This window comes from Lampetra fluviatilis, chromosome 37 (genome assembly GCF_964198595.1).
Source record: "Lampetra fluviatilis chromosome 37, kcLamFluv1.1, whole genome shotgun sequence".
Classification (NCBI taxonomy): Eukaryota; Metazoa; Chordata; class Hyperoartia; order Petromyzontiformes; family Petromyzontidae; genus Lampetra; species Lampetra fluviatilis.
In genome coordinates, this window is record NC_136311.1 from 8,795,982 (window position 1) to 8,817,784 (window position 21,803).

The 21,803-nt window shown below is 49.2% G+C and overlaps 1 protein-coding gene across 2 annotated transcripts in view; it reads left to right on the forward strand.

Annotated features, from left to right (window-relative positions):
- LOC144945334 (S-adenosyl-L-methionine-dependent tRNA 4-demethylwyosine synthase TYW1-like) overlaps window positions 1-21,803 on the forward strand; it is a 140,320-nt gene that overhangs the window by 31,507 nt on the left and 87,010 nt on the right. For both annotated transcript variants that reach the window (XM_078873779.1, XM_078873781.1), the window contains exons 9-13: window positions 2,671-2,723; window positions 15,020-15,138; window positions 16,331-16,440; window positions 17,938-18,115; window positions 20,391-20,526. In XM_078873779.1, the coding sequence (XP_078729905.1) occupies window positions 2,671-2,723; window positions 15,020-15,138; window positions 16,331-16,440; window positions 17,938-18,115; window positions 20,391-20,526 (596 nt within the window). The remainder of the gene's footprint in view (window positions 1-2,670; window positions 2,724-15,019; window positions 15,139-16,330; window positions 16,441-17,937; window positions 18,116-20,390; window positions 20,527-21,803) is intronic.

Sequence of the window (21,803 nt, forward strand, 5' to 3'; positions counted from 1 at the left end):
AGGGTGTGAAGGGGGCTCTCGCTTCATGGGGGGGGGACTGCCAGGAGAGAGACTCCCTTCGTCGAACGCTCACGACGCTCGACGCAATCACCGTCGCCGTGCACGCGGATCGGAGGGGAAGGCGCTGCCACCGGAGCACGCCAGCACCCCGCCATTATTTGTCTGAAACGAAGGATTTGCGTCGAGCTGTGTCGGCGGCTGGGCGTCATCTCTGACGGCGCCATTTGCGTTGCTAATGCCCCCGCGCGGTTTACTTCGGTGAGAGGGGGGGCGGTGGGCACTCGTCCCAGGACTCATCACCGTGCGCGACGCGTCCCGTTTAGTCGCTCGGTGGAGTAGTTGGGGAGCGCTCAAGACGGCAGAATCGGTGCGGCGGCAGGCAGACGGGCATTTCATTTTGCCCGTATAATGGTGCCAGTTTGGATTTGGGGAGAATGCAATTTGATTTGAAACGCAGACAATGAATGTTTTTTTGGCGGCGCTACGGCAGTTTGGCGAATGAATGGGAGGGTGGCTGATAAAACACGAAATGTATTCTTCGCTTTGTATGCGGCAGTCAGCATTGTTGCGCGCGTTCAGCGTTTTTGTCGTGCGCCTCCGTGTCTGCATTTGCAGCATACCATTTGCATGTCCCTGCCGCAGCGCCTGCTTCAGACTGTATAATACTTTGGAAAAAAACAACTCTTTTACTCACTTGCAAGAAATGTCAGTCATTGCTAAGGGGACGTCGATAAATGACATCACGCACCTGGGGGGGGGGGGGGTTGAGAAATGTGACGTCACATCAAAATGCTCAACTTTAAATAAATATAGACAACACGTTCTACTTAATTAAATATACTTTTTAATAAATGTTTTCTCCTACAACATCAGAGTGCAGCGGCACATTAAATACGCACTACAATGCCAATAGTTTAAAGCAATTTGAAGCATGTTTTATTTTTTTTTGGGGGGGGGGGGGCAGAGCTTTGTGACGTCATATTTGAGGGGGGGTCTGACTTTTTGTGACGCCGTGTGACGAAGGGGGGGGGTCAAAAATCGTCCAAAATCGCGTGACGTCATTTATGGACGGCCCCTTATAGCAACACAAGCAGAAACAAGTTAATATTATCAAGCAGTGGGGTTTGTAGTTCTGCTGTAACGATACGCCTACATCCAGATTAGATCAATTGTCATGATTAGCTTATTTTGGTTCAAGAATGAATTTTTTTTCAACACTGTGCTGTATCATAGCACTTGTAGTAGCTGCAGGGATCACTTGAACTCATTCCACACAACGTGTGGGAACTGAAAATAATTCATTCTCGCGCAAACGCCCGTTCGATGCATGTCCCGCGAGCGAATAAATCGAGGTTTTATTCAATTAACATGGTTGCAAAAGTCTGGAATGTTTTTAGAAATTGTTTCCTCTCAAGAACAGTGATAACCCAAATTACAAGCAGGACCCTCGTGAATAATTTCAGTGTTCAGTTTATTAGGTGTAGCCCTGTGAGCCATTCGGCTCTTGAATCGGGTGCAACTGCAACAAAACACAAAAACATGAACAAGAAAACATATTAAAGTGACTGGACAAACAGAAAAATCCAGGAAAAAACTGCAAAGTCTTCCAGAAAAAGCACCGTACACCAACGCTGTGTGCAAAAATCCCAGTGGGATGCAAGTCAAACAACAACAACCACAAGACAACTTAGATTAAAGCCATCAATCTAACTCCGTACTACAACAAACAAAACATGGCCAAACCAAAAAACTTTTCGAAATCACCAAAATAAAGCCAAAAAAGCAATGTAACAGTGATCATAGGAACTGTGACCGAATTTTCACAATAAACGACTTAAACAACATGTACCACCAAACCCTGCAGCCATAGCTGGCTGCACGAGTCACTCCACAACAGCAGGAGCATCAGTAGGAATATCAACATTTTTCAATGCAATAATGTGTGCAGTATTGTAGATAGACTACAACAACAATTATATTGTAATCAAGAAGTGCACCAGCCTGAAGGCTGTCATCAAGAGCATGTTCCCACGTGTCCACTTTATGGCTTTTCCATCATCATCATTATTATCATTGCTGTGCTTGTTGACCCAGGGAAGTCTCGTTGAGCTCCGAGGCTCTTTTTCAAGAGGATCCTGCCACGTGTTCGCAGTGAGTGGTGATGTTGCCGCTACGTGTAATCCCAATTAGCATTGGCACGCTTGGCTAATCCAAGTTACATTGTTTGTGTTTTGAACTGTGTGGAGGAAACGCATACAGAACAGGGGTAGAGCATGCGAATTCCACACAGAACGGCACCCGAGTATGAACATCTGTGAAAAATTACTTTGTAGCTCATCGGATTCCTCCAGTACAAATATTCAGATTCTGAAACCCAGGCCCTCTTTGCTGTGAGGTACAAGTTTTACCGCTGCGCCACCCTGCCGTCTGGAACGCCTCTTCCTTCCGATATTAGGAAGCCACTTGACCTACGCCATTTAAAAAAAAATCCAGATTGAAACGAATTTCTTTCAAACCGCTTTTTGTGTTCAGTTTTGTTTTCCTTCCCCCGCACCCACGATTAGCACGGTTGGCTCCGTACGGCGCTCGAGAAACTCAACATACACGCACACCCGAATTGCGCTGACGTGTGGAGGAGCGGTCGATGAAACCCTTGCTCGGTGTTTGCAGGATACCGCCTCATCGGGACACATTCGGGCGTCAAGCTCTGTCGCTGGACCAAGGTACGATCGCTGTTGCTGGTTTTGCGAAACTACCAATCAAACCGGGAGTCGTTTGACCTTTGCCGCATTGTGCTTGCTGCTGTTTCATAGCACTTTTCACGCACGTGTCTCTTTACTCAAAATATGTACTTATGTTGAACTTCTTTCACACCGTACGTAGCCAACCGTGCTAAATCGGAGGTGGGAAAATAAGTCCTGAGCCAGCACCATCGAGATGCTGGGTTCCAACCCAGGTAGTTATAAAGTGTGGAACTTTATTTACTGACTGTGCAGTAAAGTGTCTCATTACAAATGTGTGAACGAATGTTTTTTTATTTGGCTGTCAGGCGTTGATTCATCTCAATAGCGGGGTTCTTGGGAGATGTTGGAACACCTTCAACAGGCTGTTCTCTTGATGCACTGCTTTGTGAGGGTTAGGAGTGAACATTTCTTTATTCAGTGCCTTGACATGAAAAGGATGATTGGAGTAAAATTGAGGGGGGAAAAAACCCCCGTGAAAAGAAGTAATTCATTCATTCATTCACTCATGTGAACAATGAGGGTCAGAGCACTGTGACCCAGGCTCCATAACTTGAATTGCACAGGGCTTTGTGTGGCTTGAGTCGATACGCGGATTCATGCACCGCCCCTCTGCGCGCAGCCCTGTCTCGCTCCTATCTGCCATGCGGGCGACGTAACCCGCACGCTGTGCCATGGAATGGCTTTGGGAATTTTAACAATGAAACCTTAAATCTCGGTGTGAATTCGGTTCAGCTCGCGGCCCAGCAGGTCCGCACCATGTGCTATTGGCACCCCAAAGCACGGCCGCGTGTGTCCCCGCCGCTTGGTATGGGTCCAGCGCTGCCGATCGGCGTCCCCATAATTACGTTGAAGGAAAAATGTTGCGTTCCGAGACAACCTTAGTTGATTTTGCCACGTGTTAAAATGCCGTTGGCCGGGACGCACTAAACGAGCGCCGCATCGCCGCGTTCGCTTTTTCGGACTCCCCGTGTCACATTAAGCTGGCCTGCTAATGCGACTCGGGCCGGGATTCCTGCTGCATTACGGCCGACGTTACGTTAAGGTGCCAGCTTCGGGGCTGGCACCGTGATGAGTTTGACCGCCGTGCACGTTTGCGAGCATAGCGGCTCCGCTCGAAGTACGCGTCTCGAACGGAGCGACGAGAGATGCGGCTCGCAACCGATTAGGGCGGACGGGTGGCTATCCCGCTGCGTGTTTTTTAAAATTTCTTTAGAGTTTGACGTGGGAGTCACAGGCGGGGCGGCCTTGACGATAACGTATTTGCGAGTAATTTTAAAACGTGAGTTATAGCAATGCCACCTTATGAATCATGTCCCAGAGCTTGTTACATCCACTTTACACCTGACAATTCGCTTTGATAGTCACTTCAAACATTACCATATATATGACAGATGTTCAAGGTAAATCGGCTGTTTTAAAACTTGCTAATTTAGCAATTCTAAACGCTGCTTTATGAAGCTGCCCGAATTTGTCTTTGAATGTCTGTCATGAGCACTGTGCTCCGACAATATCTGCCCGTGGTGGAAATTCCCCATTCCTATGGCGGGGGGGAGTGAGTTTATCCATATGACAACTCTGTCTTGCTTGGATGACCTTTATCAGTGGTCTCCTGACTCCAAAAATGGTGCCTTCTGTCTGTGAAGGTTACTCAACCGTTTCTCTACATCCACACCAGCGAGCCCGCTCCCTTGCAGCCGGAACATTGGTGATTTGAGTGTAGGCTCCGGTTCAGTGGCATTTCGCGTCGTTATCTGTGATGGGTGTGCAGACCCAACATGTGCTTCTCATGAGAGCCCATTAACACGAACGAGGTCGTGGTAATTTAAGTCGCACACGTTCACTCGGACCTCGCCATGCCGGCCTTGTACTCGAACGTCGGCATCATCCGTCAGAGCCGCCTGGCCCCCATTATATCTCCAGCGATGGTGGGGAATATCAAATCATCAATATTGATAGGCGCCCCTTAATTATTCCGCGGACACGCATGAACCCTCCCCGCTGTCGCCTCGTAACCCCCCCCCCCCCCCGTTTGGCAACGTGTTTACGACAAAATTAATCTCGGCGCTGCCGTGAGGTCGTGGCGACCTTGCCGGGACATAATGGCGATGGAGGTGGGGGGGTTTATATTTAAGTGGCCGTAGGGAAAGACCCCACTTTCATACACAATTGCGCCGGGCCAGTTGGTCGGGCTATTTTCCCTCCACATCCCGGCGTTAGGAGTTAACGTTATTTATTGCTTGGGAGGCTAATTTGCCCGCGACTCTTGAGACGCAGTAAAGTCCCCGAGCCTTATCGATATTGTCGGCCAGATTTATATCATATTCTTGCAGCCACATTGTTTTAGATTGTACGTTTTTACGAGGCTGGGGCATTTTCCCGGCACCTGTTCCCTTTACGCGCATGTTGTTTGTTTTTGTGCTTTAGCTTTAATTTACGGAGCAGGATTTTACAGTTTGCTTCCCTATCAGATTATTGTCTTTTATTTAACGACATCGCAGCTCTGTTCGAGTATTTGATCGGCGGGGCAGCTGGTAGCTCAGGATGGTTTACAGTGAATCAGAACACATTCCTGCGGAGGGAGCTGGTAGGAATGTTGCGTTGCTCGGCCAGTGGCCAGGGTCAACGGCGGCGTGGTGTATTCCGCAAATATGGCCGACTGTGAGGGCGGGCACAAGCCGGCGTGAGTAGGTGAAACGTTGAGTTTTATAAGGGCACCACGGGGTGACCAGCCCCTCCCCACCCAGCCCCACCCAGCCCCACCCCTCACACCCCCCACCCAGCCCCACCCTCCCCACTCAGCCCCTCCCCACCCTCCTCACCCAGCCCCTCCCCACCCTCCCCACCCTCCCCTCCTCACCCAGCCCCACCCTCTCCACCCAGCCCCTCCCCCACCCTCACCTCCCCACCCAGCCCCGCCCTCCCCACTCAACCCCTCCCTCCACGACGGACACAATAATCCCCTGTGGGCTGGTGTAACCAGGAGGTTCCTACCAGTAATATTTATTTAGACTGGAGGAATCCGATGAGTTGCCAAGCTCTCTTTCCACAGATGTCCATTTGGGGTGGCGGTGTCAGAACGTAAAAACAACAAAACAAAAATGCGATCGGAGTGCAAAGTATAGCAATGGTAATTCTAGATTTGAAGCTTTCGTGACTGCAAGGATTCATACTCTTAGGTTTTTTCGGTAAAGTCACGTAGGTAAAAAATAATAAAATAAAATAATAATAAATGAAACTAAATCAATTAAATCACGACGTTTCGGAGGCAACACAAGTCTCCGTCTTCAGGTGGGACCGTCACAGCCAAATTTACTGTATAAAGTGAGGAGAAATCCAAGAGACAAGATCTTAAATACAAGTTTTTACCTACGTGACTTTACCGAAAAAAACCTAAGAGTATAGCAACGGTAAACAAACCACTATGAGACCTCCTTTACCAGTGGCAAAATATAGTAATAGGTATTTACACTACGCGATCTCTTTTACCAGTGGCAAAATAAAAGGTGTCAGTTTTGTACCAGTTTAAAAGGGTAAACCTACTACAATAGTAATAGGTTTTTACCCTTTCAACTGGTACAAAAGTGCATATCATTATCATTATCAGAGTTGTTTTTTTTTGTTTGCATTTTGACTGCTTGTGTTGTGGTTATTGCAAACACGATGCCTTGTATAAAGGTGTCAGTTTTGTACCAGTTGAAAGGGTAAAAACCTATTACGGTAAACAAACCACTTAAAAAAAGAGTCAGCGTCCAAGTGCCGCTGCTGCTTAAATGAGCGCCGAGGCGGTGCTCATCTCGTTTTCAGAGCTCGAAGCCAGTGGTGGAAATTCCACATCCTACGTCGAGGCAGGGGAGTGTGAGTTTATCCACGTGGGGCTCATTTACAGTTGGCCTCTTAACGACTCACCACCCACGGTGGGTCGTCACGATTCAGGTTCACACGTTGATTTTTAGAACCTGTGCGGTTTTTCTTTCGCCTCATTTCACGGTTTGGTTGATATTGTCTCTCGCTTGTTTTGTCTCGTTTCGGAAAGCGTTTGCTTTTCCTCACTCCCATTGGCCTAAATACACATTGGCCTGTAATTTTTGTCACGCAATTTGCTTTAATCGTAAGATATTTAAAATTCTCGGGGGGGTGGAGGGGGGGGGTGGCGGAGACTGTGGCAAGGAGAGACTCCTTTGGTTGGTGTCAGGTGGTGGTGGTGGATGCTGCCTTTGACTGCGTGAATGGTCATTCTTAGGTTTTTTCGGTGAAGTCACATAGGTAAAAAATTTAAATTAATAAAAGTAAAATAAAAATAAAATAAAAATCACGACGTTTCGGAGGCAACACAAGCTTCCGTCTTCAGGTGGAACCGTCACAGCACGATAGCTGAATCAAGTGAGAGAAATTCCAAGAACACAGTATTTGTATATATACTGGTTGAGGGTGGGAGGAGCCAAGGTAGGCCCTGAATATTATTTTTGTGAGGTTCGGTGCGGCTGAAGCACGCTGTTAGGAATGGGCCTTTGTTGTGTAAACTGGGTGCGGATGATGTAAAGGTGCGTGTTAAAGGGACTGAGCGTTTTTGTTATGTAGAGATGATGCGGCTGAAATCGCTGCCAGGAAATGAGTCTTTGTTGTGAATGGGCTCAGCGGTGGACAGGCCGACACCCGGCCATTCTGGCTGCTTCGGCTGGACGTACCGTCGACAATTACCAAAGAAACGGAAGACGCATCTCGCACCGCTGCTCAGTCGCCCAACGTCGATGGAGCCGACGGCACCGTGTGATTAAATAAGTTGCCTGCCTCGTGTACTTCGGAAATAAATTGTTGAGCACTCGGCCGGTTATCTTGTGCATATGTATTCCCTGTTTAGCCGAGGCGTACCTTGTCCGCGTGAGTGCGCATTAACGTTAATTCTCTCAGTGTCCGCGTAGGGCCGCATCAATTAGTCATGGCTGAATGGATTGCACGGATCTCACCTCAATTACCCTCTTTTCTCCAGCAAAGTAACTATTTACATTAATACATTTAATGTATTTCTCACTGTGAAAGGGGAACAACACGGGGTGGGAGCGGGGGCACACTGCACTGGAGACGTGGAGATTCAAGTTTGATCTTTGCTGCCTTTGCCAACCGGCACCGACCTTACACCCCAGCCGACTCCCATGACTGGGAGACGTGTCATGGGGGTCAACCCTTTACAGCAATGGATTGACTTTGAATACGTACAATCTTATCTCACCGACATTTGTGTAACATCTAAACTGCGAACCCATCGCCAGATGCTGTGCAGAAACAGTGGGCATATTTGGAATGATAGACAAAGGCAGTGATAGGCAGAGGTGGGGGGGAAATAAAAGGAACGCCTTGAGCCTGGACTTGATCAGGAGCAGGGAGATGACAGCACGGGTGGTGGGAGAAACGGGAATTCCAGACAATGGGGGCAGCAGAGGAGAACTAGTAGCCTCCACTTAGTGTACGTTGATTGGAGGCTTCGACAGCTGCTCGAGTTGAGAAAGAGTGAGATGAGTGGGGAGAGGTGCAGAGGTCGCAAACGGGTTTTGATTCCTTACCCGTACCCGTACCCGGCCGCACCAGGGTCGCAAACGGGTACCCGTACCCGGCCGTACCCGTACTTGAATTGTGAGAAGAGACAAGACGTTGGGAAATGAGTGACAAACAGTTACTCACCAGTGACTCACGGTCTACCCGTACCCGTACCCGGCCGCACCAGGGTCGCAAACGGGTACGGGTAGCCGGGTATCGGGTAGGGTACGGGTATCGGGTACCCGGTTGCGACCTCTGGAGAGGTGGCTACAGGCATGAGGCCTTGACCAGGCTGGTCGCAGTGTGCAGGGCGAGGGTGAATAGGCAGTGAGGGATGAGTGAGGTAGGCGGAAGGTTCAATGATGAGAGGAAACTTTGTAGGTTGAACGATGTTGTTTATGGTGGCAGCTTAAGGAATGCCAAGGGTAGTTGATGAGATTAAAAGGACTGGCAAAGAGGAGGGAAAAGAGTTAGACGACAGAATGCCTTATTTTATTTTACCTTTTTCAGAGCAATTCTAGAGGAATTGTTCGCATTTGGCAAGTTAAGGAGTGAATAGGGCATGGTTAAAGATGATGGCGATGATCATGGTTGATGAGGCACAGTGAGTCATGTGAGACAAGAAAACCACTTCAGCACCACTCGAAACTGGTGAGCTATTTAAAACACCCTGGACACATTCGGAAACGCGCTCACGTCCCATTCACAGGGCTGTCCAACCCTGCGTTCGAGTCACGTGTGTGCGTACGTGTGTGTGTGTACGCGGCAGTTTAACCCAGAAAGACGCGGCTATTGAGCTTATTTTATCTGGAGCACGAGGATTAACTTATATCTGGGAGATCGCTCGGGGTCTTTAATATCCACGTTGTAGACAGGACCTCGGTTTTAACATCTCGTAGGTGATCCCTGCAGCTGAGCATTAACGGGATTCTTCAGTTCACGTGGGGAGCCAGGCAGAGGTCGTTCTAAGCCCGTGAGCTGGCTCTGTGTTCACAGGGAATCCTGTGGAGAGACTGATTGGGTCATCCAATACATAAAAAAAGAAACAACCGCTCCAGTCGAAGGCTGCAATGGCTGGCAATTACTCTAGTCAAGTAGGTGCACTCCTCCCTCCATACACTTGACTTTTATGCCGGATGAGTCGATAAAAAGAATGAAAATTCCCAGTGGGTCTCTAAAGCGCCTGGGCGGGGCCGTTAAGGTGAAATGGAATTGGTGGTGTTAATTGACGTGCGAGCGTGGTATGCGCGTCCTCTTATCACCGATTCAGCGCGTCGGAGCGAAACAATAAAATTGGCGCGATTTTCCTTTTTCCATTGTGTTCCTTCCACCAAATCTTTACGTTGGCATTGCAGAGGGTCCCCTCGAGGGCACCGCCTGGGGCTGCAGACAGACAGACAGGGCGATGGGAAGTTGTGCGCTCAGAGGCCCCCAGGTGCAGACTTGCGTAGGTAATTGCTTCAAAATGAAAACACCATAGATTTTTTTCTCGTTCCAATTTTGGGAGGCAAAAAAAGCTGGGTTTTCTGATTATAACGATATATATTTCACTATAATCGTGCTAAATTGAATCTCTCTACCCATTCTTGAGCGTTATTATACTTTGTGACAGTCGCTAATTCAGTCGCTCGCTCACGATCATGGTTGTGCATTAAAAACGACTTGGCAGCAGCATTTAAACTGCTTAAACTCACACTCAAAGCTTTTGCTGCACTACCACCTACCTCTGTGCAGGGTTGCTCTGGTGTATTTAAACGGTTACTTGGATAAAAAAGAAAGAAAACATTTGTTGGCAATTTAACTACCGATGTGAATTCCTTTGCTGGGATTTAAACAAGTGAAATGACCCCCACTCTGCAAATGAGGCACCGAGCTAGCCATGTGTGCACCAGCATGCAGGTCCAATCCAATAAATGTTACTCTCTGTGGCACAATTAGGAGGGGGGGGGGGGGGGCTCGAGTAATCGCATCACAGCCTCTGAGCAATGTATGCAGATACCAAAATAATGATGTGAACAGGTACACGGATTGTGCGAATCACCCAATAAGGGGGCGAACAATGACACGGGAGTTGAAAGTGAAATAGCCAGCCAGAGACGTGGAGCGAGAGAAATGCGGTTGAGATGAGACAAGAATGAAAGGGAGATTAAAGTGCATTTTATCCAGTAAAGCCTCACTGAGTATACAACAACTCTTTTAACTGGGTCCTGCATTAGGATGTTTGTCCATTTTCAGTCGTGAGTGTTTTCGGAAGGAAATAAAGAGTTCCCGGAGAAAATCCATGCATACAGAGGGATGGCACTCTTGAGATCTGCCCGGACGAGTTACAAACCTCGCTTGTCTGCGAACTCGTGGCTTCTCTGGTGCTTTGGGAGTCTTCGAACACGTAATGATCCTGACTAAGACGCACTGGATTAGAGTTTTGTTCTTTAGCAAGGTAAAGTGGCAGAACGGAAAGATGACACACAGAGAAAGAGACGGTGCAGACGTTGTGATCGAAGAGGGACTGAAGGTCAGGTAGGTAGAGTGAGTGAGTTAAAATTGAGAACGCGAGAAAGAGGGAGGGAGAATGGGAGAGCAATCGCAAGGTGTGCCTTGCGATGCGGGAGAGCCGCCCTGTCCCGCACGTACGTCGCCGTGCGCGTTGTATCGACGCGGTGCGTTGTGCGCGCGCGTCGATCTCCCGACCCCCGGGTTACGGAGGGAGCTCGTACGGCTCCCTCTTTGTGGCGCTCTAGGGCACCACGTTGTGGCTGACGGGGCCGTGCTGCCCGTCTTCACTGAGTGTCACGTGTTTTGGCTTTTGTCGGAGGAGCCCAGATGACCGTTCAATCGGGCTCGATGTTTCGGTGACATCGACGCAACAGAGAATATTACTTTTTACGCACGCTCTTCATCTCTGGTTGCGTGTGCACATTCTGTTAGGTGCGATGGTGGGTGAGTTGCCAGTGGAGGGGTGCAACAAAGGTGGAGCCTCTGGACTCTATGCTGTTCCCTCGCTAGGGTTGAGTAGCTGCTGCCGGCGGGGGTAAGCGGCGGGGGGGTGGCAGGGTTTCTGTTGGCAGAAGCATGGAGACAGTGCAGGCAATACATTTGCTTTACCTTTGCAAAATATCTACTTGTAGAGGGCCTCTGCTTGGGATGGATTGTCAATTCCTTTTGTCAGTTCGAAGTATGTTTTTCTGCATGGGCTGGCGCACGCCTGTGATCCGCGCCAACGTGGAGGCGGGGTAGGTGGATCGTGCAGAGATCGTGTCCATTGATTGTCGGGCTATGACTTGTGCAGCATCAAGATACAGTGAGGGAAAAAAGTATTTGATCCCCTGCTGATTTTGTACGTTTGCCCACTGACAAAGAAATGATCAGTCTATAATTTTAATGCTAGGTTTATTTGAACAGTGAGAGACAGAATAACAACAACAAAATCCAGAAAAACGCATGTCAAAAATGTTATAAATTGATTTGCATTTGTTCAAATAAACCTACCATTAAAATTATAGATTGATCATTTCTTTGTCAGTGGGCAAACGTACAAAATCAGCAGGGGATCAAATACTTTTTCCCCTCACTGTATACTGTCGTGTGTTTTTGTGATGCTGTGTTTGAAAACGGTGCTTTGTTCACTTGGTGCACACTCTTGTGTATCCAGGCATCTTAACTCAGGGGCCGTGTGCACGCATCATCGCGCTATGACTCATGGGGCACAGCTACGACTCGAGCTGCTCCTGTCAATGCTGCTGCTGTTGCTCCGCCGATGCTGTGCCACCGCCACTGTGCCACCGCCGCTCCTGCTGTGCCACCGTCCTCACGGTTCTGCCACCCCTGTTCCGTCCCCACCTTTGTTCCATCGCCGTCGCTGTACCACCGCCGCCGCTGTACCACCACCGCTGTACTACCACTACCGCTGTACCACCACCGCCGCTGTACCACCGCCGCTGTAGCACCACCGCTGTACCACCACCGCCGCTGTACCAGCACCGCCGCTGTACCACTGCCGCTGTACCACCACCGCCGCTGTACCACCGCCGCTGTACCACCGCCGCTGTACCACCACCGCTGTAGCACCACCACTGTACCACCACCGCCGCTGTACCAGCACCGCCGCTGTACCACCGCCGCTGTACCACCACCGCTGTACCACCACCGCTGTACCACCACCGCCGCTGTACCACCACCGCTGTACCACCACCGCCGCTGTACCACCACGGCTGTACCACCACCGCTGTACCACCGCCGCTGTACCACCACCGCCGCTGTACCACTACCGCTGTACCACCACCGCTGTACCACCACCGCCGCTGTACCACCACTGCTGTACCACCACCGCCGCTGTACCATTACCGCTGTACCACTACCGCTGTACCACCACCGCCGCTGTACCACCACCGCCGCTGTACCACCACCGCCGCTGTACCACTACTGCTGTACCACCACCACCGCTGTACCACCACCGCCGCTGTACCACCGCCGCTGTACCACCACCGCCGCTGTACCACTACCGCCGCTGTACCACCACCGCCGCTGTACCACTACTGCTGTACCACCACCGCCGCTGTACCACCACCGCTGTATCACCACCGCCGCTGTACCACCACCGCTGTACCACCACCGCTGTACCACCACCGCTGTACCACCGCCGCTGTACCACCACCGCTGTACCACTACCGCTGTACCACCACCGCTGTACCACCACCGCCGCTGTACCACCACTGCTGTACCACCACCGCCGCTGTACCACTACCGCTGTACCACTACCGCTGTACCACCACCGCCGCTGTACCACTACCGCCACTGTACCACCACCGCCGCTGTACCACCACCGCCGCTGTACCACTACTGCTGTACCACCACCGCCGCTGTACCACCACCGCTGTATCACCACCGCCGCTGTACCACCACCGCTGTACCACCGCCGCTGTACCACCACCGCTGTACCACCACCGCTGTACCACCACCGCTGTACCACCACCGCTGTACCACCGCCGCTGTACCACCACCGCCGCTGTACCACCACTGCTGTACCACCGCCGCTGTACCACCACCGCCGCTGTACCACCACCGCCGCTGTACCACCACTGCCGCTGTACCACCACCGCTGTACCACCACCGCCGCTGTACCACCACCGCTGTACCACCACCGCCGATGTACCATCAGAGCCGCTGTACCACCACCGCCGCTGTGCCGCCGCTATGCTGCCACTAGCAGCTTAGAGGAACTCGAGGGGACTCCTATTTTCACAGGGCCCAACATAATTTTTTCTAAGCGTGGCTTAGCACGGCTCAGCAAAAATAATATTGGGCCTCGTGAATTACTTTTGCTAAGCGTGGCTTAGCAAAAAAAATATGTTTACGCTCAGATGCAGAATGCTAATAAAACATCAATTATCGTTGTCGAAAAGGAGTAATTTAAATGCTACTTTTGACCGATTTCTCATTGTTTTCACACTAAGCTGTCGTGTGAAGAATTTATAACGCTTAACCAAATGTTTAGTGAATTTTAAGGGAGCAATTTTGTTTAATTTTCTTACGTGCTATATTTTGACAGTGGTGATAACTAATGGCTTTGATTTGGAGAGAATATTCCCATTTGTTTTTATTTCATTTTTTATCTAAAATGTTTTATTTTAAAATGCAGGATCCTCACTAACAGATCAGTGCTTTGTTCATTTTCACAAATATCATCTTAGTTTAATTATACTGCGACTAAGGGTAAATTAGCTTCTTATTAACGAGACCTGTTTACTTTCAAAACAATTCTTTGGATTTAGAATATTTTACAATTGGTATCTACGTTAAAACCCAATTGCTTGTGTTTTAATTTGGTTCATTTAACTAAAAATGGTAGCCTCTAAGAATACATTCGCAATAAAATACTGCATTAACTTTATCGTACCATGTTTTGTTGTTTTTATCATGATACGTAGCTTATTGTGATGTTTTTACTTACTGCATTAGAGTGAAGCATATTATATTCATTTTAATTTGTTATGATCTCGATTGCCATGACAACGGTCACTATGATCACATGACACGGCAATGCAACGGCCGTTGAGGCAATCAGGGAGCCACTGGGCCCTTGACATCATGATGGCCCACGTGATAGCACATTTGCAAGTGACCTAAATATTACTTGCAAAGCAACGAACCTGAAAATATGGCTTGTAGAGATACATTGTACCAAATTGTTAAATATTGGCGATTGCTCTCCAACACACCGGCGTTCTGAAGCAGTAATTAATTGACACGTGTTGTTCATCACGTGACAACTTTATTAATTGGCTGTGTCGGGTGGAAGAGGCTGTACGACACATTTCACTCACGCGGTCTGACCCAAACAATGTTGATTTTTGTTTATATTGCTCACGAAAGCGTGCTCCACGTTAAACGTAGACAGATTTAGCTTTGCATTTGTTTGTCGCGTGCGGTGTGGGGAGCGGTAGTGTAGCGGTTAGCGTGCTGCGCTACAAACCCGGCGACACTAGTTAGATTCCCGCTCACCGCCATCACCAGTGACGATTATCTGAACCGGTCCTAGGCCTCCCCTAGGTCAACTCAGCCTCAAATGAGTATCTAGTGTGGTGTGTTAACTTCGCCGCAGACAAAGGCGGCCGGGCTTGGTGCTAGCCACTCCGCCCCCTCGTGTGCCGTGCCGGCCTTCATGGGTACTACTCGCTAACGTCACTTTCCCCAACAGTCTGTGAAAGGCTACACGGGGGATCTTTGCCTTTTGTCTGAACATGCAGTCCATGCTGCGGGGCCGTGGTGGCTGCTACAAGCACGCCTTCTACGGCATCGAGAGCCACCGGTGCATGGAGGCCACGCCAAGCCTGGCCTGTGCCAACAAGTGCATCTTCTGCTGGCGGTGAGCACACGGTGGCACGTTCGCCACCGAGCGCCCTGTCTTCATCCCGCGCGCTCAGCGCTCTCTCCCTCCCTCCCTCCTTGTTCGCTCGCCTCTTTCCCTCTCCTCCCTTCCCTTCCTCCCTCCCTCCTTGCTCCCTCCCTCCCTCCCCTCCGTCTACAACAAGGCCCATTGGGTGGCCGAGCGGCTCAGAATCACAGAGCCAGTACCACACTGGGTATCCTGCAACATGTCGTCTGCTGGAAATCTTGTTTGCGCAGGCAGGTGCATTCGAAGTTCCCCTGCAGGCCTGCAAACATGGATTTATCAATCAAAAGCGATTGTTATGCTCGCCAAAGTTGGAGTGAATAGTGTGTTTAAGATGTGTTTGCAGTTTTTGGACATTTTATACAAATGTTATTCTAACGAAACAAGCTAGAAGACAAAAGACAGATGTTACCAGACCGTCCAAAGGAGGCAAAAGAATAATAATTATTTCTTGAATTGAATAACGACCATTCATCAAATCACCTGGGATGGGGGATGTGGAGGGAGTGCTTGCCCAGAGTGGAGGATCCGGAAGCCAGTGTGTGTGTATAATGTATGTGTATGTGTGTATTGTGTGTGTTATGGGGAGCGGTAGTGTTGCGGTTAGCGTGCTGCGCTATGAACCCTGCGACACGGGTTCGATTCCCGCTTATCTGAACCGGTCCTGGGCTTCCCCTAGGTCGACTCAGCCTTAAATGAGTACCTGGTGTGGTGTGTAAACATCGCCACTGGGGAGACAAAGGCGGTCGGGCGTGGTGCTGGCCACCCACCCCCTCGTGTACCGTTCTGGCCTTCATAGGTGCTCGCTAACAGCACTTGCCCCTACAGCCTGTCAAGGCTATATGGGGGATTTGTGTGTGCTATGTGTTCCACAGTTGGCACATTCGGGGGTACAGCTGGTGCATCTACCAGTCACCTCAGTCAGCCAACCTATGGCACATGGGTCTGTCCCGAGGCCTGTCAGCGAGCCTTTGACACTTCACGTGGCCTCAAAGTGCACCTGGCCTGGCACAGGCTCCACAGCGCCTGTGCCAGGCCACTAAGTGACGTCACTTAGTGGCGAATGGCGAGTATTGGTATTGGTGTTGCTATGTGTAACTGTGTGTGTGTGTGTGCCATGTGTTAGTGTGTGTAACCGTGTGTGTATGTGCGATACTGCCTGCAGGCACCACACGAACCCCGTGGGGACGGAGTGGCGCTGGAAGATGGATCCGCCCGAGCTCATTCTGCAGGAGGCGCTGGAGAACCACATGGCCATGATCCGCCAGTTCAAAGGTCCCACTCGGGCAGGGGTCGGCAGGCAAAATTAACAAGAAGAGATCTTTTTTTAGAATTAGGTAAAAAAAAAACTCAATATTTCAAGAGCCGCAATGCATTGTGAATGCGAGGCGGTGCTCCTTAATAAATAACGTCACCAAGCAATCCTTAAAGAGCCGGATGAACCGGACTCCCATGGTAAACCGGACTCCCATGGTAAACCGGACTCCCATGGTAAACTGGACTCCCATGGTAAACTGGACTTGCATGGTAAACTGGACTTCCATGGTAAACTGGACTCCCATGGTAAACTGGACTTGCATGGTAAACTGGACTTCCATGGTAAACTGGACTCCCATGGTAAACTGGACTTGCATGGTAAACTGGACTTCCATGGTAAACTGGACTCCCATGGTGAACTGGACTTCCATAGTAAACTGGACTCCCGTGGTAAACCGGACTCCCATGGTCAGGGTCGGCAACCAAAATAAACAATAAGCGCCATTTTTTTCGAATTCGGTCAAAAAAAAAAAAACCCTCAACATTTCAAGCGTCGCAATGCAACGTGAATACGAGGCGGTGGCCCTTAATTAACAACGTCAAGAAGCAGGTCCTTAAAGAGCCTCATGCGGTTCCGGACCCGCAGGCGGCCGACCCCTGCACTAGGGCAGCCGAGTACTTACGCCTGTTTCAATGTCCTGCTGCGGGGCAGCACGAGTATCGCGTGAATGTATGTTAGTTGAACTTCTTTCGCACCGTACGTAGCCAACCATGCGAATCGGAGGTGCAAGTCGTAGTATCAATGCCAGTTTAAAGATCCTGATTAAATGATGTATGAGGTTAATGACTCTTTCAATAGCGAGGTCGAAACTAAATAATGCAAACAGTGCTCGAAGAAGTCCTTCTCTTCCTACATTTAGGATATCGCCGCTGATTTCCATCTTCACCTGGACTTCTGCCATTATGCAATGTGTCTCCTGCTGAAGTCGTTTTGCTCGTTAATATGTTTGGTAATCTCTCTTCTTTCACAATTATTTTGTGCCATTCTCATTTTGACCGGGTAGCTGAAGAGAAAATAAATTCGCGTAAAATTCAGTCAGCATTTAGAATTTCCTTTCGGTTCAAGTTATCTCTCCATTTTGTTCTTCAGCTGTTGTATCCAGCTCCTTCCTTCGGGAGGGGGGGGGGTTTAAGAACCCGCCATTTATCTTAGAAGTTCTTAGCCACTTTCGGTTGTTCCTCGCCACTTTCAATTTACATTTGAGTCTTTTTCCTTACGTCTGTGCACCTGCGTGTTTGTGTGTGTATGCACGTGCGCGGTTGTGTGTGCGCGTGTACGCGTGTGAGCACGCGTGATTGTCCTTGTGTGCGTCTGCGTGTTTGTGTGTGCGCGTGTACACGTGTTAGCACGCGTGTTTGTCCATGTGCACGTCTGCGTGTTTGTCCGTGTGCATGTTTGTGTGTGCATGTTTGTGTGTGCGTGTGCGCGCGTGTGCGGTTTGCCGCCGCGTTCAGGCGTGCCGGGCGTGAGGCCGGAGCGCTTTCAGGAGGGGCTGGCCGCGCAGCACTGCGCCCTCTCTCTCGTGGGCGAGCCCATCATGTACCCCGAGATCAACCGCTTCCTGCGACTGCTGCACCGCCGCGGCCTCTCCTCCTTCGTCGTCACCAACGCGCAGTTCCCCGACGAGATCCGGTGAGTTCTCCCCCATTCGCGCTCGCTCGCTCGTTCCGGCTTCCCCCCTACGGAGCTGCGATGCGTCAGGCGTCGCTACGTGCCGCTGCCTTGGCCCGCGTTGGCCCGCGTTGGCCCGCGTTGGCCCGCGTTATTCCGATTGGTTCGTCAACATTCTGCCGCTTGGCCAACCCACCCCGGAGAACAGGCTCGTGGGAGGAAGCCAGCAACTGAGCGAAGTGTTTGTAGTTGAGTTTCGTGCGTGCATTGTGTGAACAGTGCGTTTAGTTGTTTTGCAACGTGTGCGTGCGTGCAGAGCGGGGGGGAGCGTTGGAGTAGTGGATCGTACGGTGTTGCGGTCACTGTGAGCTTGCTCTTGCAATTGCGTTGGCAATTTTTTGCTTTTTTTGTTTAATGCTTTATGATGCGTAACAAATAAATGACACAACCCCTGTAATAAAAGTGTTACATTAGTTATTGCTGTTCACAATACTGATGTTTTATGGCATAATGTGTAAAAAAAAAAACACTTTTTTGTTCAAAGCGCCTCTGAAAATGCTTAGCATAAAACATATCTTTGTTGCTACTGCCGTAGTGTAAATTTACATCTTGCTAGAATTTAGGATTTAAAACCTCAAATATGACATAGCCGGTGTATTTTGTGGACGTAATTTATGGAAGGTGGATTTTGTTGGAGCTTAACGCATTCAACCCTTAAACTTAAGCCAGTGGACGGTGGGGAGGGCGGCTGCCTTACGCATCCTTCATCATTTTATTGGCCTGGTGTGTCTTGATGTTTTAAGCTCGTTATAAAATAATGCTCAAGTCGGTGCTAGCCTTCCCCTGAAAATGCAATGGCGGTGGAATGTTTTGTATGTGCAGCATATCACCTTGTCACTCGCAAAGTCGTTGCGTAAGCAAAGGAAATTGTGATGTAGTTTCAGCGCTTGCTTGTGTCGGTGCTGTGGTGTGCATACCAACGTCCGAATGAAAAAATGTGCCCCGTGAGAGAAGTAGCAGGATCGCCCAGGGAACTAATGCCGTGCAAGAACCGCTGACATCCTGGTTCTCCATCCATACAGCCCCCCATGATTAAGCCTCGGTTTTCAAGTGTAGCGAGTTGCTGGTCTCAGGTTGAGCACCAATGACTACGCGCAGAAATTAACCGTTAAATTTTTTATTTGTGTTGACGCTTCATTTTGTTAATCCTACTCTGTCAATTAAATAATTCGCATTAATTGCCGTGTGACGAACACTCTGCAGGAAATAAAATAAAAAGTGTGTCCCGAGCGTGCACCTTTGAAACAGGGTATAGTGCATTGTGACTGCAGGGATTCATATTCTTGGATCTTTCGGTAAAGTCACGTAGAAGGGAAATAGTAAAATAATAAAAATAAAACATAATAAAAATTCTCACGACGTTTCGGCCACAACACAAGCAGCCGTCCTCAGGTGAAGAACAGAGCTGTTGGAAGCTGCCTGCAAGGTCTACATTAGGACGCTGTCTTTCCGACAGCTCTGTTATTCACCTGAGGACGGCTGCTTGTGTTGTGGCCGAAACGTCGTGAGAATTTTATAACGTTTTATTTTTATTATTTTATTATTTCCCTTCTACGTGACTTTACCGAAAGATCCAAGAATATAGTGCACTGCTTACTGCGCGAGTTTGAGATGGATATCGATGCTTGCACACCGATGGGGCGTTCGCTTGCTTCCGAGATCCCTTTGAACGACAGGGCCCAGCACGGACTGCAGGCCGTCCTGCGACTCTCACCTTGAAGTGTGTGAACATGCGTCGTGTACGCACGAGGCTTCGTGACCACTGATGTGGTGGTGCGTCGTCCGTTCACCAAGATGTGCAAGTGGGAGAAAAAAAAAAAATTACCCGTAAAAACAAAGTTTTTCACTATAAATCCTTTATATGCGTGGCATCGGGGCGGCTAGAGTCCTCTCGTCCTCTGGCTTGAGATGGCTGCCACCTATGGGTCAGGTGATTGTCTGGCAGCATTAAACAATTGGTAATTAAATATTTAAAACATTTTCCCTAAACAGTGTAAAATTTAGGAATTTTTTTTCTCACGAAAATGCATTGTCACGCACAACGAGTCTGTGTGCAAAATGTCAGCTCGATTGGATCACGGGGAGTGGGTTAAAAATCGACCGAAAGATTTGCATGGTCCTAAGCAAGCAAGCGAACTTAATATAAAGGATTTAATAAGAATGCTTGTGCTTGGAAGACGCGCCGACGCTTGTGCCGTTGCGGCTCCAACCGTGCCGCCCCCGTTCCACTGCCCAGGACACTGGAGCCGGTGACACAGCTGTACGTGAGCGTGGACGCTAGCACGCGCGAGAGCCTGCGCAGGATCGATCGCCCGCTCTTCAAGGACTTTTGGACACGCTTCCTGGACAGCTTGAGGGCCCTGTCCGAAAAGGTACCCTTGGCTGTGGCCTCGTTGTTAACTGTGAACTCACGGAACTTGGGCGGGTTTGTGTTTGCTGTGTGAGTGTGTGTGTGTGAGCTGTGTTGTTAGTTCTTGTGGGCCGCTTGTTGTTTGTAAACCTCATTTTACTGCCACGTAACGTGATGAGAATTCGATTGGGAGCCGGATTTGCTTGTATACATGTATACGTCCTCTGCTGGTTTTGGCTTGTTATGTGGGTATTTCCCATAATGCAGTGTGGTCTTAATACATTTTTATATTTAAGGTCAAAGTTGAACGGTCACAGCCATTATCATTGATGCTACTACATTTTACTGTCACGTCCTTGTGCCAGACCGCTCACGTATTGCAGTGAACTCATGGCCTGCAAGGTCTACAGTACGGCAGTACTGTCATGGCATGAGATATTGCAGTGAGCCGACAGCTGACCAACCTTGGCCACTCGTTTGCTGTCACTGAGCATTGGTTATTCCCTGCACAGACAAAAAGCTCAGGATAAGAGCATTTGTATACCGTAACGACTAATTGCATGTTGGCTTTTAATATATTTTTTGACAATTTTACTCCCAATTGTGCTGTCATGTCATGATATGGAGTAACCATTCCGATCTCACCCAGAACGTTGCATCGCAGGACTGTTTGTGAAATCCCTTCAACAGACCTCGACTGAGAAATATTTGCCGCAAGACGGTCAAACCAATATTCTTAATTCTCACAGCTGGAAATTATCCAAATTAAGTGAAAACAACAACTTTTTTTGTTATATTTGTGTTTTTATTTATTTGTGTGGTTATTTGGTGGCTGGGCTGAGAGCGTCAACTCTAACTGTACTGGACAAGCTGGTTTAATCATGGGTGGCTCAAAAACCTTCCCTGTGAATCCAAGGTCTCAGCCGTGCTGACTCATTGCTCTGACCCTTGAGCAAGTTGCAGGGTGGGGTCCCGTTCGCCGCCGAATCTCGGAACGGGTGAGCGGCCCAGCGTTAATTTTAATTTGTAGAGGCATAGCACCGCTGTTTTTAAAGACATTGTACTCACCGCAGAGAACTGTAGCGACACACAACCGCACCCTACGATAGCTGGCGCCAAACTGCGCCACACGCCCTCCCGCATTGCCTTGTGGGAGCCTCGGTACCGAAAAAGTTACTTTCACACGTACATCATCGTAACGAGTTTCCCTTGTTAAGATAAAAAATAACTAGTTTTTCAATGCGCACACTTTTTATTTTCACTCTAAAAGTAGATTTTTTTTTTTATTTCGAGCCCAGA